This window comes from Erythrolamprus reginae, chromosome 2, assembly GCF_031021105.1.
Source record: "Erythrolamprus reginae isolate rEryReg1 chromosome 2, rEryReg1.hap1, whole genome shotgun sequence".
Lineage (NCBI taxonomy): Eukaryota > Metazoa > Chordata > Lepidosauria > Squamata > Dipsadidae > Erythrolamprus > Erythrolamprus reginae.
In genome coordinates, this window is record NC_091951.1 from 220,480,287 (window position 1) to 220,505,795 (window position 25,509).

General features: G+C 39.5%; 1 protein-coding gene across 5 annotated transcripts in view; it reads right to left on the bottom strand.

Annotated features, from left to right (window-relative positions):
- Positions 1-25,509, bottom strand: part of ADGRL3 (adhesion G protein-coupled receptor L3) — a 688,180-nt gene that overhangs the window by 309,181 nt on the left and 353,490 nt on the right. For all 5 annotated transcript variants that reach the window (XM_070741950.1, XM_070741951.1, XM_070741955.1 and 2 more), the window contains exon 7: positions 6,594-7,394. In XM_070741950.1, coding sequence (XP_070598051.1) covers positions 6,594-7,394 — 801 coding nt within the window. The remainder of the gene's footprint in view (positions 1-6,593; positions 7,395-25,509) is intronic.

A 25,509-nucleotide genomic window follows, 5' to 3' on the forward strand; every position in this document is an offset into this window, starting at 1 on the left:
GGTCTGCATTGGCTTCCCAGTACAGTAGCTTCCAAGTGGAATTTAAGTGCTGGTATTAACCAGCATTTAAAGAAATAAACACTATATACATGCAGTTTAATATTTAATGTTTTTAGTGATACATATATTGCTTTATTGTAAATTGCCTAGAATCTCAGGAGGAGGCAATGTACATTTCATTGTTTGTATAAGTAAATAAATGGTCTGTTTTCCTACTGTGTGCCACTATAGTTTTCTTTAAAAAAAAAATAAAACGTTGCATGCATTTTGAGCACAATTCCTTGACTAAGGTCTAACATTTAAAATTCAAAATGTAAACCTTGCCTGATAAAGTATATATCTGCCTCCTTTTTCTCCTGATTTACTTTTAACTTTTTATTTTATGATATCACTTTTTGGATTTTTCTTTAAATTAATATGCAGTTGGACTGAAGGCTGATGTACAAATTTAATGTTACAATAACAATTTTAAAATAAATGAGAATGGAAAACATGATTTAATCTCCTACATTCCCCAAAACATGCCCATAATGGCACTATTGTACTTTACATTTGATCCAAATTGATCTGAGTCTTGTTCATATTAGAAGTTGTGTCTGCATATTGCCTAGAAAACAGTGGTTCTCAACCTGGGGGTTGGGACCCCTTTGAAGGTCTAATGACAGTTTCAAAGGGGTTGTCCAAGATCATGGGAAAAGTCAATTTTCCCAGGGTATTAGGAACTAAAGCTTCTATTCTGGCACCTTGGAACATATTTTTACAATCTGACCAATCAGGCGTTTACAGTGGGGGTGTCCCTCTGACCTTCCTGCCAATCAGCTTCAAGCTCTGTTGAGAGAATTGGCACTAGACTTATGGTTGGGGGTCCCCACAACATGAAGAATTGTATTAAGGGGTCGTGGCATTAGAAAAGTTGATAAGCACTGGCTAAAATATGGTTCCCAGGCTTGAGCGGAGTAGAGGAGTCAGCAATTTTCCATCAGTACTCCTTTAATCATTGCTAATTTTTATTAATAGAATGTTGTACTGAATCTATAACTCCTTTAAATGATTTGCTTATTCTTCCAAAGGGGAATTTTTACTTTTCTATATATCCTACTAGTAGCGGGATACCTGTACTTCGCTACAAAACTGAACTCTAGCATGGAGTAGAATGTCCAACTTTCAGCCCACAGACTGGATGAGTCACACACTGGTCACACCCACTGGCAATTGGAATAGAGTTCTTTTCAGGTGGGGAGAGGGAGTAGAATGTCTACCTCCTTAGCATTAATGCGTGTTAATAATAAATAAATAAAATCACTCGGATCCGGATGGACCTTGACTCCGACTGGATAACAGAGTCGACTGACAATGAGTCAGTCGAGGTGACTGGGGCCCGTCCTTGTCCACCTGTCTGGGAGGAGTTTGACCTGGTGATACCTGATGAAATGGACAAGGCCATTGGAGCTGTGGGTTCCGCCACCTGCTTACTGGATCCGTGTCCCACTTGGCTGGTTTTGGCCAGCAAAGAGGTGACACGGAGTTGGGTCCAGGAGATTATCAATTATTTGGGGAGGGGGTCCTTCCCAGCTTCCTATAAGGAGGCAGTCCTGCGCTGCCTCCTCAAGAAGCCTTCCCTGGACCCAGCTGTACTTAATAACTATCGCCCAGTCTCCAACCTTCCCTTTATGGGGAAGATTGTTGAGAAGGTGGTGGCGCTCTAGCTCCAGTGGTCCTTGGAAGAAACCGATTATCTAGGCCCTCAACAGTCAGGGTTCAGGCCCGGCTACAGCACGGAAACTGCTTTGGTCGCACTGATGAATGATCTCTGGCAGGCCCAGGACAGGGGTTTATCTTCTGTCCTGGTGCTTCTTGACTTCTCAGCGGCTTTTGATACCATCGACCATGGCATCCTTCAGCACCGGCTGGAGGGGTTGGGAGTGGGAGGCACTGTCCTGCAGTGGTTCTCCTCCTACCTCTCTGGTCATTCGCAGTCGGTGTTAGTGGGGGGGCAGAGGTCGAATCCTAAGTCCCTACCTTGTGGGGTTCCTCAGGGGTTGGTCCTCTCCCCCCTGCTATTTAATATCTACATGAAACTACTGGGTGAGATCATCCAAGGGCATGGGGTGAGGTATCATCAGTATGCTGATGATACCCAGCTGTACATCTCCACACCAACTCCAGTCAGTGAAGCAGTGGAAGTGATGTGCCAGTGCCTGGAGGCTTTTAGGGTCTGCATGGATGTCAACTGGCTCAAACTCAACCCTGAAAAGACGGAGTGGCTGTGGGTTTTGCCTCCCAAGGACAATTCCATCTGTCCGTCCATTACCCTGGGAGGGGGGAACTATTGACTCCCTTGGAGATGGTCCGTAACTTGGGCGTTCTCCTCGATCCACAGCTGACATTAGAACACCATCTTTCGGCTGTGGCGAGGGGGGCGTTTGCCCAGGTTCGCCTGGTGCACCAGTTGCAGCCCTATCTGGACCGGGAGTCACTGCTCACAGTTACTCATGCCCTCATCACCTCGAGGCTCGACTACTATAATGCTCTCTACATGGGGCTACCTTTGAAAAGTGTTTGGAAACTCCAGATCGTGCAGAATGCGGCTGCGAGAGCAATAATGGGCTTCCCTTGATCTGCCCATGTTACTTCAACACTCCGCAGTCTGCATTGGCTGCTGATCAGTTTCCAGTCACAATTCAAAGTGTTGGTTATGACCTATTAAGCCCTACATGGCATCGGACCAGAATATCTCCGAGATCGGCTTCTGCCGTATGAATCCCAGCGACTGATTGGGTCCCACAGAGTCGGCCTTCTCCGCGTTCCGTCAACAAAACAATGTCGCTTGGCGAGACCCAGGGGAAGAGCCTTCTCTGTGGCGGCCCCGGCCCTCTGGAATCAGCTCCCCCCGGAGATTAGGACTGCCCCCACCCTCCTTGCCTTCCACAAACTCTTGAAAATGCACCTATGTCGCCAGGCACAGGGAAATTGATTTCCCCAGCTGTTCTGCGTTATGTATGGTTTGCTAAATTGTGTTATTGTTTTTAATAAGGATTTATTAATATGTTCTGGTTTTTAATATTGGATTTGTAAATTGTACTGTTGTTGGAAGCTACTCCGAGTCCTTGGAGAGGGGTGGCATATTAATGAATGAATGAATGAATGAATGAATGAATGAATGAATGAATAAATAAATAAATAAATAAATAAGAGATAACTAATTATCTGATAGTCATTTTGAAAAAGCCTTGCTGAAGCCAAGAGGAACATATGGGCCAGGTTTCAAGTTTGTAGGCTTTACAGATCAGGAGATTTCGTGATGATGTGTGAGTGGTATTTCGCTTTTATGTACATAGATTATATGCACAAAATTTTAGGTTGCCTTGTGGAGGCAACAAACAAACACAAAATCCCCCAAAACTAGACAAGTGAAGTGTATGTCTACTGTATGTCTGTGTGCAATTACAAAATATAATAAGTAAAATTTCTATTAAATATCACTGTTTAAAGGTTTTAATTTTTAACAAATCCAAAAAATATTCTTCTATTTGTATTGATATTATGTTTTTTATTATAGTAAAAAGGGAAGCAATTGTTTGTAGTGGGTTTATTTAGAGGGTTTTTTAAACAAAAATAACTAGCCTAAGGCTTTCAGTTAAGCATCATCTTAAAGTATTCAAAATAATGAAAGTATAGAAACAATTCATAATCCTTTATTTGCATTTCTTTCCCAAAATAACAAACATCAGTTTGATTTTCCTTTATGATATAATAGGTCCTATTTTACTGCATTTTCCTTCCCTTGGGCTGTAAATGATATGTAATCCAGAAACATAATAAACAAGATTAAAATGTCAATTTCTTATTGCTGAAGTGATAAGTATGCTTGTTACCTTAATAGCATCTAGGGATTATTCTGATCCAATAATTTTTACCTGGAAAAATCAGTTTCTGTAACTTGCAGGTTTCTGAATCACTCTGACTTGAGAAGTCAGAGGCTCTAAACATGAAGATAAGGAAAATAAGGAGGATCTGATGGTTGCATTTTGTCATTCTTTGGTAGTATTTACATAGTCTAGGACTTTGGGTCTGTTGATAAGCTTTTGACACTTAATCTTGTTCCTGGAAATTTCTGTGGGTATTTCCATCTATCTACTTTACTCTGGAATTAGGTCCCGTATTTTATTTTGATTTGATATGGCCACGATACCTTTCAATTAACAAATTATTATTACTACTAATGTGAATGTGAGAGCTGCTTCTCCGGACTGAGATATAAGCATCTTGTGTAACTTCTAACTGTGCTTCTTTCAGTCTTGACAACTACAATTTAGGCTCTAAGTTGTAGTTGAATATTTGTGTAACCACATTCCCTCAACAGCTTCTGGTAAGTAATAATGATAAATGACTTCTGAATTACTATCCTTCACATAATCAGGAACACAAGGGTGTGTTTTTTCTGTACTACTTCTCTCCTCTGAAGCAAAACCCTATTCGAGGTCACCTCACACCATCTCTACTGGCATTCAGGAAAGCCTCCAGAATCTGACTGTTTCAGAAAGCCTCTGAAAATTGATAGTCCCAGAATTCCTGAGCTAGCATAATTGGCTCGGGAATTCTGGGAGTTGAAGTTCACAAGTCATAGAAGAACCAACTTTGCCTACCCCTGGTCTGGGAGATGATCACTGCTACAAAGCAATGTTTTGTTTGTGTCTCAATGACTATTGTTTCTGTAATATGGGCTGATTTTTTTCCCTTTTAAATATTCTATTTTATTTTTTGTATCATTTCAAATTATTTAAGGGTCTTTTTGAAACTGGAACATATATTTTAAGATTTTTATTCAATCATGGCCCCTGCAAAAAAAGGCTACACTATATACGGAGCACCTGCAAGATGCCCTTCATGATCTTCCTTACACAATTATCCACATAAAGAATGACTGCCTGTAGTTCTGTATTCTACAACTACATCAATGACATTTTCAACAAGGTGGCAATAAGGGCCAATTGACATTTTAAAACTTTAGTATAAACAAGTTCAGATTTGTTTGTACTGAAAGATAGTGTGTAGGAACAGTTACAATATTCTACCAGGAAATGAGTCACAGCTGTATATTTTTAGATTTCTTCTATGTCACTCCAGAGATTAGGTAAAATGTTACTCTTCAAAAAAAAAAAGCAATGCTATAGGAACAAAAGAAATAAAAACATATCTTGCTGGCTATCTTTCTATTCCCTGTACTACATAAGGCACCTTTCTTTCCTTGCCAAATAATGAGTCCATTTCCTTCCTCTGTATTTCTATTTAATTCCCATTTTGTCTGCTCTGCTGCTGAAAATTGATGGTCTGCTAATCCTCTGCTGAATTCCTTCATTCCTTGGTTTCATTCCTTTGACTACAAAATGGAAATAACCATCTCATTTCAATGTACATTAAAGTTTCCAGAAAACAACAGTATACAAATGTTCAATATTACAACAGTACACTGTTTTCTAAACAGTGAATGGTGCTTTAAAAAAATATAACATTCATGTAGCAGCTGTCAACTAAAAATAATTTTGGTCATTTATAAAAGCTTGGAATATCTGGGAAACTATGAGTTTAAGCCTTCTAGTAGATATTGAAGCCAGCTGGGTGACTTGGGCCAACCATATTTTCTCAGCCCAACCTACCTTAGAAGGTTGTTGTTTTATGGGAAAAAGGATTAAGAAGAGGAAAGAGCATTGAACTGCACATTTTGTTTAAACATGGTTCATTGAATAATGCACAATTTATGAATTTACATATAACATTAAACTGTAATACAAATCATAATCTTAATAGGGCTTTAGATAATCTCATTTGGAATACTGTACAGTGTTTAGTTCTGGAGAGCTAGTTTATTTTAAATAAATTGATAAGATTGAATATGTCCAGGGATAGGCCACAAAAATTGTGCAAAATCAGCAGGAGAAAAAGTATCAAGAGAGATTGTGAATATGTACAGTCTAGACGGAAATGGGAGACATGATTGAAACATTTAAATATATTAAAGGTATAAGTAGAGCTGTACAATATTAAGCAAAAATCAAGAACAAAGAGGAATAACCTCAAACTGTCAGGAAGAAAGTTCAAAAGTAATATTAGAAAGTATTACTTCACAGAAAGAGTAGTGGAAGCTTGGAACAAACTTTCAGCAGGGATAGTGAGTCAATCATCAGTAACTGAGTTTAAATATGCTTGGAATAAACACATACTCATCATCTAACAAAAATAAAAATAAAACCATAGTAATAAAAAACGTCAAAGTGCAGACTCAGTGGGCCACTAGGTCTTTTTCTGCTGTCAGTTTCCTATGCTTTTATAAATGACAATGCAGATGAATATCAATGAACATATCAACAATATGTTAACTGAATAAATGATAAACCTCCTAAGGGATTACATAAAGGGTTACATAAATCCCATCATTGTTTTTGTTTAAAGTGAAAGAAAAACACTCACAGATAAACATGATCTATTTCCCAGTCAAACTCCCATCCTGCTGCTTTCAATGGAAGGAAAAAGGTTGGCCTTAGCCCTGGATTAAATTGATTGCAAATCAAGAGATGACAGAAAATGAAACTTACCTGTTCTGCTGTCCATTGGTCCAAAATCCAATGAATATTTAACCACATGGTAGTTGTTCCATACATAAAGAAGATTATCCCTTGGATTATAATCCACTGCAGCAATATACTGATATGAATTTGGAAATGGAACATCCACTACACTTTCCTTGCTTAGTTCAGTGTTGTATATATAGTCAATTTTATTTCCTGTAGCTTCATTATCATCGTCTTCATACACAGATTTCACTACGTATAAAATGCCACAGATCATGAATGCATTGGAAGCAGACCTTTTGTCATAGGATGTATCCCATGTCCCTTCAATTCTCAAGGTATAAGGGTTTAGTTGACTAATGACTATTTTGCCATTATTTTGTTCTGTTGCATAGATGACCCAGAGGCCGTTCTCATCAACAGCCAGGTCTATATCAGATTTGCCTCCCCATCTATAAGGGGATGTGTCGTGATAGTTGGCATTGGCAATGATGGCTTCCCCACTTTTTATTCTTGTCCGTAGATCAAATTTGACAATGTTCCTTGTTCTTTCTTTGTTGAAGAATAAAGCCCCATCGTACACTACAAACCCTGTGCCGTCCACTCTGTGTGGGAGCTTGTAAGTTGTAGTTGGCCTTCCAGCAATGAAATCATCTTTGGAAGAATATTCTGTCAGGGTGTCAGTTCTGTATGGTGTCCATGGCATATAGTAAATCTTGTCAGAAGCCTGCAGTGGATCCTTACACCAGGCTCCCGACTGATGATCAGATTCAAATAAATGTTCACTCTGGTATACTCCTTTTAGTAGTCCAGGGCAAAGAAAAACTGAAGGGAAGGAAGAGGTTAAAAGTAAAATTGATTATTTAATGTGATGGAAGACTTTTCTTGGCACTTAGACATTTATAACGCACGTTCCAGGAGAAGAACTAAAAATATCAGTCTTCTTCTAACTCTAAAAATTACATGAATGGTGCTGTGCACTAAAAAGGTTATAAGGGGAAATTTATAGGGATTATAAATTTTAACTTTGACATTACGTATACAACATATACTGCTATAAAACCAAAAAAGCAACTAAAAAGACATTTATGCTCTATTTCAGAGAAATCATTCTTATGGTGTGCAGTTTAAATATTAAAAAGGGCTGATGAATTACCACATAAATACATTCAGAATGAATCCATAGCAAATAATAAACAATTAAAAGAATGTGTCCTGAGGAAGGAAAAGAAATAGTAGCAATAAAAAGCAAAATGCAATACAGGAAGACTAAGTTAAAACATTAAAATGTCCTCTGAAATACATAAAAATAAAAAACATTACTTCAGCAATTGACAACTGCCAAGACTGACCTGCTGTTCTATTCCACAGATCTTGTAACTATTATTTCCCTCCAATATCAAAGTATGGTTTTAGATATAATTCCATTGCTTTTTAATAAGCATTTTTAAATGCCAAGTTTGCTAAATGATTAGCTGTTGTACAGGTAGTCCTTGACTTATGGCTATTTGTTTAGCAATCACTCAAACTTACAATGGCCTTGAAAAAAGTAATTTATGATCAGTCCTTGCACTTGCAAGTATCACAGCATTCTGATAGTCACACGGCATTTGCAACTTTCCCAACCAGCTCTAACCAGCAAAATCAATGGGGAAAACTAAATTTGCTTAGTGATCACAATGGCAGTGATTTGCTTAACATCCATGGCAAAAAGGTAATAAAATTGGGTGTGGCTCACTTAACTTCCTTGCTTAGCAATGGAAACTTTGGTCACAGTTGTGGTCATAAGTTGAGAACTACCTGTACTCAAATTTTCAGAATGTAATCCATTGCATTATAATGTTATTGCATTTTTGTTTCAGATAGGTCTATTTTTGTATACAATTACTACATTAAATTCTGTACTCATTATCCCAGCAAAAATGGAAATAGTCAAAACAGTGTAATGCACAGAATTTCCCTATCCTGTGTAAAGCTAAGTCAAACAAGGTATGACATGAAATTTGTGTTTGCATTTAATATGTTGGTTTATAAAAATGCAAACAGCATCAGCTGGGATATATGTACCAATTAATGAAAAATAGCAGATATGGCCTGCAAATTCTTTCTTCTCCTATTTTGGTCCTTAGGACAATCCTTATACTGGATGGTGTTTGCAACTGGAGCAGAAGGGAAATTTTCTTACAGCATTAATTCATCTTCATAAATTTTCTACTGGCAACTGAGCCTGGAGGATTCTCAATTATTATTTTTACACGACCTTCAAAGAATGAATGTGGCATCATCTTGGATTGAAAGGACCAAAGCAAAACACGAGTAGAAGTGTCCCCATATAAATTGTATAGCACAGCCTTACCTACCGAGGCCAATCTCTCACTAAAGCTCAACTTGGCATTAAGACTGGCATTTCAAAAAGAATTATATGTTAATATTGAATCTGAAATGCCAAGACTTTTGTAAGAGATCTGAGCTCAGCAACAACCATGGCTGAAAAATAAGGCAGAGAAGGAAGTAGGATAGAAACTTTACTCGACATGTCTATATCAATATTGCAAATCTAAATCAGCTCCATTTAGAAATTGGCAAGAGATGCTAACCTCTTTGGTGCTTTTTTAGCCTTTAGACCAACTCCCAATTGACATACAAGGCACCCATTTCATCCTCTAGAATTCCTGATAGCAGCCCTGTTTCTGCTTATTGTGGTTTGGCCCTCCAGCCAATCAGAAACACACATTCCTGGAATTACAATTCCCTGAGGAAAAATGGTTGGTTACTTGGTTTGCCAGAGACGATTGGGTGTGGGAAAAGTTTCATATACTCTATGGCAGTGATAGCAAACCTATGACACGGGTGCCACAGGTGGCACGCGGAGCCATATCTTCTGGCACTCGAGACGTTGCCCTAGCTCAGCTCCGATGTGCATGAGTGTGCTGGCCAGCTGATTTTTGGGTTGCACAGAGGCTCTGGGAGGCCGTTTTTGGCTTACAGAGAACCTCCGGGGGGATGGGGGAGGGCGTTTTTGCCCTCCCCTGGCTCCAGGGAAGCGTTTGTAGCCTGGGGAAGGTGCAACATGAGCCTACTGCCCCCCCCAGAAGTTGGGAAAAGACCTTCAGAGGGCCCCTGGAGGGATGGGGAAAGCTATTTGAATTATGGGTGTGGGCACTCATGCACGCGCAATATCGCATGTGCACACTGTTTTGGCACCCGAGGAAAAAAAGTTTCGCCATCACTGCTCTATGGTATCTTCTGAGGTGAAAACACTGAAGGGAAATGACATCTATGTCTCTTCCTTTTGCAGTTAGTATAGTGAACCTTGGGTTTCTTTCAAAATGATTCCCTCCAAATGCTTGGTTTCTTCCAACAGCAATTTTCATCCTAAGCCTACTTGCTCTTAATGCTAAGGAAATAATGTAATATTTACATGAGTGTAGGGAGATGGCAGTGGTAATGTTTAAACCAGGCTTTCCTAATTTGCTTTACTTCTGCTACCTTGTGAGTGGCTCAAGGAATCAGAAAACATCTTTTAATCCTATATAGGGCCTTAGATCAGGTGTATCTAACCTATGGCCTGAGGGCCACATATGGCCCTGGACAGCTAAAAATGTAGCACCACAAGATTGTAAATTTTTAACATTATTAAGTGATTATTAGTTATATTTTCTATGTGGCCCAAAGCAATTCCTCTTCACTCAAAGTAGCCCAGGAAAGCCAAAAGGTTGGGCAGCCATGCCTTAGATCAAACCCTTAGAGTCAGGCTGAATTTCCAAGGATCCCGGGACCCAAGTATTCTCAGCAAATAATCTTTGTCCCTCAAAAGAAGAATGGCTGAAATGCAATAGCAGCTCAACATAGGAATAGAACTTTCAGCTTTCATGTTACTGTTTGGAAAGATATCTTCTCTTTATTTCAATCTTTTTAAAAAAATGTAATTTCAAAGAAAGATGTATTGCCTTTCTTTCTACAGTAGTATTCCTTTGCACCAGGACTATAGGAGCACCTTCACCCAACACTCTCTATAGCTTGATGATTAGCTTTGAATATCACTTTCTTTTGGGAACTAAGTTCTGATTCTCAGAACTTTCATTTCTGACTCTGCAACCTCTTTTTTCCCCCTTTACAGAACATCAGACAAATCTACACAGTTGATATACTCAAAAACATGAATGGAAAAGTTCCCTAGCAATTTATTTCCTTTTGTGTGGATGAGGGGTGACAGAAACAGTGATGCTGCAGAAGTGCCCTAAAGAATCCTTCTCAAAATCAAATACTGAACACTTTGGACTGTCACTAAAAGGTATCACTATGAATACATTTTAAATGGGAGCATTTGAACTGATTACAAAGATAATTTATTTTTATATTAGTTCTTTTCAAGTTATGATTATAAATAGACATACTTTCCTCATCCCTTTTCCTGTAATCTTAACCATAGGCATTCCCAAGCATAGTAGATATCAGAATTTTGAACAAAGCAAATTGTAGGGGGGAAAAGTCCCTTTGTCTTTGCATTGAAAATGGAATGAGGTATTAAAAATATGTATTTAAATGATAGCTACAAGTGTCCCACAAGGGTGTTTTTGTGTTCAATGAACCAAATTTATACTCAGATGAAAATTAAGAAATACTCTCTTAGCTAGTTATTGTGCATCTATTCGATTAGTTCTTGACCTTTGAAAAAAAATTGCAGGAGTGAAGAGTAAGAAGCTGGAAAAGCACCGTGAGTTTCTTTCTCTGAGAAACCTGGCCCAGGGTCATCTCTACCATGATGAAAAAGCTAGTGTACAGTGACCAATCCACTTCAGTTAACTGGATGATGATGGATGTGCCATAAGGAACATGGACTGCCCTGGCCTCTTCAAAAGGAGCTTTGAGCAGCATTCAAGTTTAATAAACTATTGTTAATACAGTAGTCCAATTTGGAAATTTAAAACAATTATAGTATGTTACCCTCACCGGGCACTTTTGAATTAATGTCATTTTTTTTCTCAATAACTTTTAATCCCATTCACTTTATGAACAAATTGGGATGAAGATGAAGTTAGCACAATGATTCCCCTCCTATTTGGATAGCTAATTCCAAAAGTGGAAATGAGGAGATGATTGTTTATTTCAAGGAAATTATGAAATGGGTTTCTTGGGACTTTATTTCCTGAGCTTTTAAATATGCATATTATTATCAATATGCTGCCGGTGACACCCAGTCCTCCTTTCCTAATACAAATAAGGCAATTGATATTCAGAAGCAGAATAAAGAATCGATTAAAAAGCTAATAAACTAAGATTCAGTCTAGACAAAACAGTATTAAACGATATATCCTGAAGAATCATTTGGGCCTTAAAAAATTTATAGGTATCTCAATCTGCTCTCACCACAGAAGGGAAGTCACAAAAGCCTGTTTCTAAAATGCCTTTGTCTGGCATCTATATTATGTTTTTTTTAAAGTGATCTCTATTGCAAGCATTTAAAAACAATTCTAGTGGTTTTAGAACTTTTTTAATGGCCTGCTTCATTAGTGCAATTTTATAGATACATTTAATGTTACTTCTTTTTATTGTTGCTAGTGATTTTGCACTGACAATTCCTATGCTTTCTTTTATATTGCTTGCTTTTCCTTAATATGATTTCAACTGATTATTCATTGTCATGAATAACTGCAGGGGTCAGTTTCAAACAATAATAAATACATGAGCAAAATAAGCAAGTAAGTGCATAAATAAATTCATTATTAAATAAGTGATACTCTACTATTATATTTTTCATGGTTTTGATAATGCTAACTTCAACAACTAAATGTGTAATAAGTATACCCATCAACTTTATCCTAGATCTTCAGAAATCTATATTAAGTTTGTACAGTATACACTCAAATGCAGAAATACATGTTCCCTATGTTCTTATAGATCCAAACTTTCCCAAAAGTGGTAGCTTTGGGTCAAATGAGCTGGAGAGAATAAACTATGCAGTGTGGTCTTGATCCTTTGTGGTCTGCTCAACTGTACTAGGCATCAAACCACATGCAGTACAGAAAATTTAGCTTTTCAATTTTTGGACAAGAACTATTCAAACCCTTCTTCATTCAATTTATACTTCAAAGCTCTAGCCTGTACACACTCAAAAAGATATACACTGAAGTCCAAAAAGTTACTTATAAGTAGGCATGCATGAGAGTGTATCTTTTAATGTTTAATATTAAATATTATACAAAAACAATTTTCAATACCACAGCATGTGAGTATTCTTGAAAATTATTTCATATGCTTCCCATAAATTGTGAGGAAGCAGAAGGAATACATTATAATTGTTAAAACAATCTGTAGGAAAGAAGAATGGTACTATTAAACATTTCTTGCAAAAAGATGACATGTTAGTATTAAATAGCAGCCACTCCTTCCCTGATCAAATCTTTAATAAAAGAGATTAAAGTGGTGTAGGTTAATGATGAAAGAGCTTCAACTAACATTCAAGCATTTAACATTTTATCCCCGAATTGCTTAGAATGAGTACATGTATAAAACAGGTGAAAGCTATTTAATTACCTTTTTGTTCCACTTCTATTGAAGAGAAAGAAGAAAAGCAAGAAAGAGAAAAAGAAAATAGATTAATGTTACTGTACTGAGCAGACATCTTTGCTGTTGCATTGAAGTTTTAGCCTCTGGTTCATTTTCAGTTACAGTTTGTGAACATGATGTATCTAAGATCTAAGGTCTTTAAATTAAAAAAAAAGTACATTACAGTATTAAAAGGCATGCAGCATCATTTCCAAGAAACCATTAACACCATTATAAAACTTGTATTAATTTTAATGTGAAACGTTTTAGGATCCTACAATGACTGAAAATCCCTAATTACATTAATTCCAGGAATTCTCTCCAAATGAGAATATATTCCCGAAAAGATGTCATAGCCTGCAACCTCCAATAGAAATACATTAGTAAATAACACATTTCTTCCTGCATTTTAATCAGAAAAAAACAATAGATCAAACACAATATTATATGATAAAAACTTCAGCTTTTTTTTAATGAATTAATCAATGATATACTTTTTCAAACCAACTGCCCATCAATTAAGCAATATAAAAATAATGATTTGTGCATTAAGTAATTGCTTTCTTAATGGTACAGAGTTTTCAAAAACTAAAAACAGGAATTGATTTACAAAAAGCAAAAAGCACAAATACAATATAATTTAAAGGATTTTAACAGGTTTTGGATTGTTGCAAACATTAAAAGACTTGCTGTCCAATGTCAAAATCAGAATGTAAGGATGGAAAAATAGCACTAGATAGTCCTATATTAAAAGAACAAAGGAACATTTTTGAGCTCATATTTAAAGAATAGCCATTTTCTATATTTGTAATTATAGTGAACATACAGGCAAATAAAGTCATAAATAATTATTGTTCCAAAATAGGGAAGTGTGTTAAAAACAAGGAATTGTGACACTAGACTCAGCAACTGGCCTGGAGTTTGTTTATTAATATCCTGCATTTATTATATTTAAAAATCATGGCCGCTAAGATATCCAGCACACCTTCTTCCTCCTATTTTCCCCACAACAGCCCTGTGAGATAAATAGGGCTGAGAGAGTATGACTGGTCCAAGGTCGAGCTGACAAGGAGCTCTTGGATAACAAGCCCTGGCCAAGACAACCTGTTTAACATACACTGCACAAAAAAATAAAGGGAACTCTTAAACAGAATATAATTCCAAGTAAATCAAACTTCTGTGAAATTAAACTGTCCACTGATTGACATTGACAATCAATTTCATTTTGTTGTCGGCACATTCAACTTTGTACAGAACAAAGTACAGTAATACCTCATGATACGAACTTAATTGGTGCAAGGAGGAGGTTCGTAAGACGAAAGGTTCGTAAGATGAAACATTGTTTCCCATAGGAAACAATGTAAAGTCAATTAATCCGTGCAACCAAAAAACCCCCCGCAAAAAAACGGCTTTCGGCAACTGCTGGGAAGCCGCGCGGCTGTTTTAAAAGGTGACAGCCGGCCTGGGGGGCTTCCCAGCACCCCCCGAACCCGGGTTCAGGGTTCGGGGGGGTGCTGGGGGGTGCTGGGAAGCCCCCCAGGATGGCTGCGACCTTTTAAAACAGCCGCGCGGCTTCCCAGCTGTCTCCTGAAGCCGAACGCCAAAGCCGAACTTCCACGTTCGGCTTCGGGAGACAGCTGGGAAGCTGCGCGGCTGTTTTAAAAGGTCGCAGCTGGCCTGGGGGGCTTCCCAGCAGCCCCCCAAACTGAACCCGGGGTTCAGAAAAATTTTGCCTCTTCTTACGAACTTTGTTTGAGTTACGAACCGGCGTTCGGGAGGCTTCTGGGAAGCCCCGCTGCCCGGCTGTCACCTTTTAAAACAGCCGCACGGCTTCCCAGCAGTCTCCGAACGCCGGTTCGTAACTCGAAAAAAGTTCATAAGAAGAGGCAAAATTTTTCTGAACCCCGGGTTCGTATCACGAGTTGTTCGTAAGACGAGGGGTTCATATCTTGAGGTACCACTGTACTCAATGAGAATATTTCATTCATTCAGATCTAGCATGTGTTATTTGAGTGTTCCCTTTATTTTTGTGAGCAGTGTATTTACCCAATTGGTAGTTTAGAACAGCGTTTCCCAACCGGTGTGCTGCGGCACACTAGTGTGCCGCGAGACATGGCCAGGTGTGCCGCCAAGCTACAGCTGGGCGGGGCGCGGCCGGTACTTCCGTCCTGGGGCTCCCGCTCGCAGCTGTCCCCCGCCTCCTGCTCGATGCCGTGGTTTTCGGCGCTCTCCTGCTGGGCCCCAAAGAAGGAAGGCAGGAAGAAGGAGAGCTCCATTCTTCCCGCCTTTTCCCCGCCTTCCTTCTTTGGGGCCCAGCAGGAGAGCGGCATCGAGCAGGAGGCGGGGGACAGCTGCGAGCGGGAGCCCCAGGATGGAAGTACCGGCAGCGCCCCGCCCAGCTGGAGGTTCTCTGGCGTCGACGGCAAGTGTCCTTTGTGGCCCGGCAGGAGGGCACTGGCGATGGGAGCGGGGGGGGGGGGGGGTGGCCGCAGCAGCCGTAGGCAGTCGCGGGGAGATGGCGGCGGCGAGAGGGATCGCTCTCTCTCTCTCTCTCAGCTGACTGCAAGCGGGAGCCCTGACGGTGTCCAGCAGCAAGTCCAAGCGGCTCTCTCTCAGCCGCTTGCAGTCAGCTGAGAGAGAGAGAGAAAGAAAGAAAGAAAGAGAGACATATAAGAGAGGCAGAGAGAGAGAGAAAAAGAGACATAGCAAGAGAGGCAGAGAAAGAGAGACAGAGCAAGAAAGAGAGACAGCAAGAGAGGCAGAGAAAGAGAGAGAAAGAGAGAGACATAGCAAGAGAGGCAGAGAGAGAGAAAAAGAAAGAGAGACATAGCAAGAGAAAAAGAGAGACTTAGCAAGAGAGGCACAGAGAGAGAGAGAAAGAGAAAGAAAGAGAGACATAGCAAGAGAGACAGAGAGAGAAAGAGAGATAGCAAGAGAGGCAAAGAGAAAGAAAGAGATATATTGCAACTTTTTCTCACTTAGCTAAACCAGAGATGGCCATGGCCAGTGTGTGATGCATCCAGTATGCAGGCCATGAGTTTGACACCCCTGATGTAAAGCATGCGACAGAAACAAGGAGGCCTGATATCAGCATTCCACTAAACACCACCAACAAAATAAAACTCCAAGGCTAGAAGTTCCTCAAAGTTCCAATTTATTAGAGATGCCATGTTGGCAACATTTGAGAAAACCCGAATCAGAAAGCTTCCAGATTTTCTCCACCCAAACATATGTTCAAGTCCCTGCCCAGCACCCACATGTCCATCACACGATTCAATCAGGCACCATCCAAAATTGAAGATGCTTCCCAGTCACGTCATTGCAGCTGCCGGGCACAGTAGCCTTGACTTTCTGGAAAGAATGTTATTTAGACATATCACCTACTCCATATAATCCCTCCTCCTATTTTCTAAGAGTAGAAAATGAATACAAAAAGGTAAAAGATGGCTTCTAGGCCTGACACCTGAGTTCTAGTCCCATCTGAGGAATGAAGCTAGCTGGGTGACCTTGGGCTGGTTAGTTTCTCTCAGCCCTGGGAAAGAGGCAAAGACACTTCTAAAAACCCTGGGAAGAAAACTGCAGGGACTTACCCAGGAGATTTCTGAGAATTTGAGATCAATCAGACATGAATGGAAGGAAAAAGAAAAATAATCTCCCAAAGGCAACTAAATACTGTGAACATAATATAGAATGCTGAGAGGAAATCTAACAACACAATTTTAAGCAGAGAAGGCAGCAAGAACTGAGAACCTGAGAGCTTTGATAGATTACATCACAATGAGTGCCTGGCATTATCCAATTAGAGGCAATTGGGAGACTGGGAGCTAGTATTCATTGTTATGGCTAACAAGCATGAATGGAAATTGTTATGGAAGCACACTTGGGACCTGACAGTATTCTGCATTTTTTGATTCAGAAGTATCCTTTTCTTTCAGTAGTGTATAAAACAAAACTCATTTCCTTAGCAGGTCACTAGAAGACAGGCCACGAAGGAAGTAGATTTGGCATATGTAGTCATAATTCCTCCTCAGGTCTTGTTGCCTTATATTTACTTTGTTTACTTATATTGACTTTCTTAATGCAATGCTTTCTTCTTCTGATATATGCAACTGCTGAACTCCTAGTATTACAAGCAGCACAACTCAACATCTAGAAAGCTAGAAGGAAGAACAAATATTTAAAATGAGTCAGGTTCCTTACATCGTTCTGTCTGGGAAGGAATGATTTTTTAAAATCTATTTCCTAATTTCCCCCCATTCCTATTAAATAATTTAATCCTATATGTTAAACATGTTAAAAATATACTGCTCAAAAAAATAAAGGGAACACTCAAATAACACATCCTAGATCTGAATGAATGAAATATTCTCATTGAATATTTTGTTCTGTACAAAGTTGAATGTGCACAACAGCATATGAAATTGATTGTCAATCAGTGTTGCTTCATAAGTGGACAGTTTGATTTCACAGAAGTTTGATTTACTTGGAGTTATATTGTGTTGTTTAAGTGTTCCCTTTATTTTTTGTGTGCAGTGTATGTTTAACAGGTCTTCTACTATAGTTACTGTGCATTGATAAAAGTGGAGTACAAAAATGAATGATAATGATTGCATATTGATTTACATATTGGTTTGCAAACTGTAAATTAGATTGTACAGCTAGTCCTTGACTTATGACCACAATTGAGCCCAGAATTTATGTTCCTAAGTGAGAAATTTGTTAAGTGAGTTTTGTCCCATTTCACGACTTTTCTTGCCACATTTGCTATGTGAATCCCTGCAGTTATTAAATCAGTAGCAATAGCACTTAGACTTATATACCGCTTCATTGTGCTTTAGTCCTCTCTAAGCAGTTTACAACATCAGCACATAGCCAGCCCTCAACAATCGGGGTTCTCATTGTATCAACCTTGGAAGGATAGAAGGCTGAGTCAACCTTGAGTTGGTCAAAATCGAACTCCTGGCAGTCGGCAATGAATTAACCTGAATTAATTGGGCTACCCCACTGACTTTGTCAGAAGGTTGCAAAATTATGGTCACGTGACCCTGGGACACTGCAACCATAATAAATATGAGCCAGTTTGCAAGCATCTGAATGTAAATCATGTGACTATGGGGATGATGCAATGGCGTTGTATTTTTGAACGGACACTAAACAATTGTAAGTTGAGGACTACTTGTATTGCATTAAAAATAAAAATTAAATGATGGTACAAGCCAAATAATTGTCTTTTCCATTAATTCCTGAAGTCCAAAAAAAAAAAGTCTTGTAAGATTGTCCTGCAAGTTAAGGTTCAGTACTTCTTTTAATATATCAGGTACCTTTTAATTTATAAAAGACAAAATAGACTTCACTACTTTCTAAAAGTGGATTCTCATTGACTGCTTCACAGAATCTCTGCATACCTGTATACATAGGCAGATAGTCCTCGATTTATTAACATTTGCTTAGTGAATATTTGAAAGTACAAAGGACTTCCCCAAGGCTACTTCAACTCACTTCCAATATTCTGATGGCTGCCCCCCACCCTCTGGTCACTGGACTGCCTTCACTTATGGATGTTTGCAGTGTACTTGGTACTTTTATGATATTTTGCTGAAAGTCAGGATTCATTTCCATCTTTTAACAAAAATGTCCATAGTGAACAATGGGTTTGCTTTACAAATGCAGCATTTGTTTTAGTACTGCTGCAAAAAAGATCATAAAATTGGATCAGTCACATGCATGGCTCAGTTTTATGACTATCACAACCTATGACTGTAATAGGCAGGCTCAATTATGGTTGTAAGTTGAGGATTGCCTCTACACACAATCACACTTATACTGAATAGTAGAGGATACATATCTTCTTGCTCACCATGAAAAACTTTAGAACGCAGAACATAGGATAAAAATAATAGAAAAACAGAATAGAATGACAGTGACAGAAGAAGAAGAAGAAGAAGAAGAAGAAGAAGAAGAAGAAGAAGACCACCACCACCACCACCACCAACAACAACAACAACAACAGAGTTGGAAGGGACCTTGGAGGTCTTCTAGTCCAACCCCCTGCTTAGGCAGGAAACCCTACACTACTTCAGACAGATGGTTATCCAACACCAGCTTTAAAATTTGTTGGGGCATTCACAACTTCTGAAGGCAAGCTGTTCCACTGATCAACTTTTCTGTCAGGAAATTTCTCCTTAGTTCTAAGTTACTTCTCTCCTTGTTTAATTTCCACCCGTTGCTTATTGTTCTACCCTCAGGTGCTTTGGAGAATAGGTTGATTCCTTTTTCTTTGTGGCAACCCTTGAGACACTGGAACACTGCTATCATGTCTCCCCTTCACATGATGGAAGAAATCTTGCTGGCCAAGTATCTGAAAGTGGTATATAGTAATTTATCCAAAATGGCTTTGTTCAATAGATTGACCCCTATTGAAGTGGATCAGAAGGATGCAATGGTGGGCTCCAAATGATTGGCTTGCTGGGTGGGCATGACTGGGTGGGCGTTTTCAGGCTGCTTTCCTTTTTTGCAGGCTATTTTCATGCCGTTTTTTGGGCCAATTTTGGCCATGAAAATGGCCCAAATAACAGCTGAAAACAGCCTGAAAAATGGGCAGGGGCAGTCAGGGGTCCAGTTTGCTGGTCCTCCAAACCACGCAGAATCAGAACAACTGATTTGGGTGAATTGGTCTGAACCGGCAGCAGCCCACGTCTGCAAATATGTACAGCATGTGTGAGTGCCCACACCCATAATTCAATGCTTAGTGAGGGCAAAAACAGCTTACCCCGCCCCCCAGAGGCCCTCTGGAGGCCGGTAACGGCCTGTTTCCCAACTTCTGGTGGGCCCTGTAGGCTCGTGTTTCACCCTCCCAAGGCTCCAAATCTTTCCCTGGAGCTAGGGGAGGGTAAAAACACCCTTCCAAATCTCCCCAGAGGCTCTCTGGTAGGTAAAAACACTCTCGCAGAGCTTCTGTGTGAGCCAAAAATCAGCTGGCTGGCACACACATGCATGTTGGAGCTGAGATATGGCTCCTCGTGCCACCTGTGGCACCCGTGCCATAGGTTCGCCATCACTGCTCTAGTTATTGCAGCAGAGCATAGAACCTTCACAAGTAGATCTGGAGACAGAAATGTGGCCAAACCAAAATTACAAGTCAAAGCCTAGTCTTTGATAGGAATTTGAGCTCTACAAACCAAGAAAATCTGAAATGGTCAAAGCAAAAATAAAGGCATGCCAAATTGGTTGTACTAAGAATAACTACATTTAATTGAATATCCTATGTACGCTGCATGATATATGATTCAGAGAATGAGTAGAAATAAATACCACTTGAAAGCTGTGGTTGGTACAGAATGCAGCATACGGCTAGGTGACAGCTATTGTGGCTACATAACATAAGATGCCGCAGGGGTTATTTTAATTACAAATAAGCTTTTGAGGGTAATTCAAAGTGGTGGCTCTAACCTTTAAAGCCTTATATGAATTGATGCTATGGTTTTCTCAGAACTGCCTTCTGGATGCTACCTATCTGATGTGCATCCAAGACAGGGAAGCTCAGGAAACATCACAGTCCTTAGGGGAGAGGTGTGTGGGTCTAGAAGGCATTTCCCCCCCTGTAAAACCCCTGCCCCCATTTTTAAAGAACAGCCTCCACTCTCCTCTGAGGTTCAAGTTTAGGCTGGCATGATTTAAAGCCACTTGAAAACAGGATATTGAGAGCCCAGGGGCTTTTCTAGTTGTGCAAACCTGTACTTCTCTATTTATATTATGGATATTTATTATAATTTTACTCTATTATGGTTTCTTGAGTGATTTTATGACCAAAACCATATTTCCGTTGAAGCTGACAGAATGCTGAATAAATAAACCATGTTATATTAATGAGAGTCGGTGTTCCAGAAAGACATAACCTGAAAAATATATAGTTAAAATATAAAGTAAAAAAAAACCCTGAGTACACTTCCTTATGTGAAAAAGAAACTGAAAAGTTATGAGAATAAGTGACTATTCCCAAGAGGAAAAGATTTATGTGACTTTCAGAACAAGCTATCAGGATAGCCTTGGGCAACAGGGCTATACAATGGCTGAGCAGAGACTTTCAACTATAAAGCAAATGGAGCTAGGAGTGATAGCTTAATCAAGCATGTCAACAAACAGAAGAATATTAAAAAGAAAAGGGAAAAGAGAGAAGATCAGAGAAATCACAGTAGGATCTACAGTTAATATAGGAATACTAAAGAGTGTTCACCGAAAATATCTGAAAGAGGCAAATGAGGTTAAAGGAAGATTATACTGAACCCCTTTCAAATGGGCTTACAGAATGACAGAAACATTTGTAGAAAGGATATATTCAGGAGCTGACTCCATTAAAAAGCTAAGAGACTGTCAAATTGGAAAGCATCAGGCATGGATGGAATACCCATGGAACTATTCAAAGTTTCAGGAGAAGAGGTAGTTAAAGTACTAGTAATTTTATGCCAACTGCAAAAATGTATTTGGGGTCTTGGAATAGGAAAATATTGGTTTATATGCTTAAGCAAAACAACAAAAATGTAAAGTGTGCAATTAGATTAATCCTTTAGACATTTTTTGTTTAGAATATTATTAGGGAGAATAGAGCTACATAAAGAGACAAAATTCCAAAAAACATAAGATCTCAGAAAAGACAGAAAAAATGAAATTGGATAGCTAACCTAAGATGGGTAGTAGAAAAAGAACAGATGGAGGAGATTTACCTTTACTAATGATCACCATGTTTATTTTTTATTTATTTATTTATTTAGTCCAATACACAATAATACACAATGAATGTTATAGAGGATATAGTAGAGAAGAAATACGAGATATAGGAGAGACTATAGGACAGGGGACGGAAGGCACTCTAGTGCACTTATGTATGCCCCTTACTGACCTCTTAGGAATCTGGAGAATTAGAATGAGAAACGCAGTAAGGTTTATATGAATGTCATAAATTCTAATTATGCTTCTTAGCAGCCTTTATAAAGACAAGAAGCTGTTATAAAAACTGAATTTGGAAAACCGGAAAAGAAAAGAGAATGAGGCAATAATATGTCCATTTCTGAAAATCTTAAAGAGCTAATAAAGTATAAGAATGGCAGGAATGAAGGAGATCACAACTAGCCAGAACAGTGACAATCTGATATATCCAGAGGATAGAATATCATCAAGTTTTATTTTAACAACATAAAACTGCATGCATAGTCAACTGGTAGTTGATGATAACATTTAAAGGAGAGAGATAGCTTTCTTTTCTGTAGCTCAAAAATAGATTAAAATAGAGAAAGTGCTGAAGAAGTAAACAACAGTTTTAATCCTAGGCAGAAAGGCTATGAAAGACTTAGAAACGATCATGAGGGATTTTTTTGTATGATTATGCAAAGCTTTAAAAGAATGCTTTGATACATAGAGCTCTGAATAAAGCACTGCTTTGCAGTCTGAGAGTAAGCTAAGAGGGACTTGTTGGAGAAGGTTCAGAGACTTTTCCCAAAGGGTTGGCTGAGGGATTTACTAAGTGTCGTTCCAAACCTCCTCATATACATAACTGTGAAGCTGGGCAGCAGCACCATGAACTTTGACGGGTGATCCATGTGAGGCCCTTGTGCAAACTCTTGGCCAGACTATATGGCCCTGATGGCACACGTGAGGCACTTCTCTGGGCATGCAGAGGCATTTCTCCGGGCACGTGAGTCATCGCCCTTTGCTCTTCTGGCTTCCGGCTCACTGGCCAGCTGGTCTTCATGTGTACAGGAGCACCAGAAACCTATGTGCACGCTGGGAAGATGATCTTTCCGTTTCTGGTGGATGCATAAGCACCGGCCAGCTGGCCTTCATGCACGCATGCACGCCAGAAACTGAAAGACCAGGTGGCCAGTGTAAGCATGCGCGTGGTGGAAACCGGAAGATCATCTTCCCTGTGCATGCACCGCTGTTTCAGCAATCAGTGCCAATCAGTGCCAAAAAGGTTCACCAAATATTGCTATATGGTATCCCAGAGCTGTCAGTCCTTTGTGTCTGATCAGATTAGGAAGCCATGTCCTGTACGTCAGTACGTATTTTTATTGCAAAAACATAGTAACAGAATTCCCTCCCTCCTTTTATCTTCATGAGAATGAGAGAGGAGCCAGTTACCTTCCTGCTCTGCACTCAGTCCTTTTGAAATCTCAACCGACTCTTAGTAACAACTCTCCCTCCTCTTCCTCAAGGCTCTTCCCTTTTCCCTCTAGTAGCAAGCTACTGGTAACTTTAAGCTTGCTCCTTACATTGCAGCTACTTGATCAACCATGCCACATTGCCACAACTTTCCAATTCACATCGAGGGTGATTTGGAGTAGATGATTGTGGTACAAACTATGACACATATGTTGCTGTATCCTTGAGGGAAGGTGCACCACTACAGCTGCGCATAATAGGCCGTCCAGGATCTTTGCTATCCCTGCCTGGGCTACCAAGCGTTCAGAGTCCCCTCATTGTTGGCACCGCCTTTGTCCCTGCAAAAGATCCAAGCAAGCTAAGCATGCCTTAAAACCTCTGATTCACACTGCCAAAATTCTCAGCAGGCTTTTCACGGCTCCTGGCCAGCATATCTGGTAAATGAATACATCTGGGACAGGGTGGGAGGTGAGCATTGAAGTCTGCTTAGGAGCTTCGTGCAAAACAATTTGGGACCATCTGAATCACATCACTGAAGCAAAATGCACGATCTCTTAGCGTCTTCCATGTGAACAAGGTCACCTAAATGGCCCAAAGCACCTTTTTGAAATAAATATTAGTCATTCAGCACAAGCTGACTGCAGCACACAGTGAAACAAATATGGTGTCAAATCTCATATGACCTAATTAGAAACATAGAAGTCTGACGGCAGAAAAAGACCCCATGGTCCATCTAGTCTGCCCTTATACTATTTCCTGTATTTTATCTTAGGATGGATATATGTTTATCCCAGGCATGTTTAAATTCAGTTACTGTGGATTTATCTACCACGTCTGCTGGAAGTTTGTTCCAAGGATCTACTACTCTTTCAGTAAAATAATATTTTCTCATGTTGCTTTTGATCTTTCCCCCAACTAACCTCAGATTGTGTCCCCTTGTTCTTGTGTTCACTTTCCTATTAAAAACACTTCCCTCCTGGACCTTATTTAACCCTTTAATATATTTAAATGTTTCGATCATGTCCCCCCTTTTCCTTCTGTCCTCCAGACTATACAGATTGAGTTCATTAAGTCTTTCCTGATACGTTTTATACTTAAGACCTTCCACCATTCTTGTAGCCCGTCTTTGGACCCGTTCAATTTTGTCAATATCTTTTTGTAGGTGAGGTCTCCAGAACTGAACACAGTATTCCAAATGTGGTCTCACCAGCATTCTATATAGCGGGATCATAATCTCCCTCTTCCTGCTTGTTATACCTCTAGCTATGCAGCCAAGCATCCTACTTGCTTTCCCTACTGCCTGACTGCACTGTTCACCCATTTTGAGACTGTCAGAAATCACTACGCCTAAATCCTTTTCTTTTGAAGTATTTGCTAACACAGAACTGCCAATACAATAGTCAGATTGAGGATTCCTTTTCCCCAAGTGCATTATTTTACATTTGGAAACATTAAACTGCAGTTTCCATTGCTTTGACCATTTATCTAGTAAAGCTAAATCATTTACCATATTGCCGACGCCTCCAGGAATATCAACCCTATTGCACACTTTACAGTCATCGGCAAATAGGCAAACCTTCCCTACCAGACCTTCCCCTATGTCACTCACAAACATATTAAAAAGAATAGGACCCAGAACAGACCCTTGTGGCACACCGCTTGTAACCTGACTCTGCTCAGAATACTCACCATTCACAACAACCCTCTGGTGTCTATGCTTCAGCCAGCTGCAAATCCATTGAACTATCCAGGGATTAAGTCCAATCTTCACTAATTTATCTATCAGCTCTTTATGTGGAACCGTATCAAAGGCTTTGCTGAAGTCCAGGTAGGCAATATCCACGGCACCACCTTCATCCAACACCTTTGTGACATAGTCAAAGAAATCAATGAGATTAGTCTGACATGATTTGCCTTCAGTAAAGCCATGCTGATTTGGGTCCAATAATTTATTGTTTTTTAGGTGCTGATTTATCCTCTTTTTCAGTAGAGTCTCCATCATTTTAACGACAACTGATGTCGTTATAATTCATGTCAAAGACATTAATTCCTGAGGGCCCTGCAACTTACAAATTAATAGCTTGGAGAATATAGTTAAGACCTCTGCTTACACTTTGTTTGCATGTTATCTGACTTCCCCCACAATGTATCCTTGCACTCATTCAATATTCATTCCACATGCTACTCTATCCTATTTCACCTCCATAGATACTACCATTTCCCATACAGATTCTCC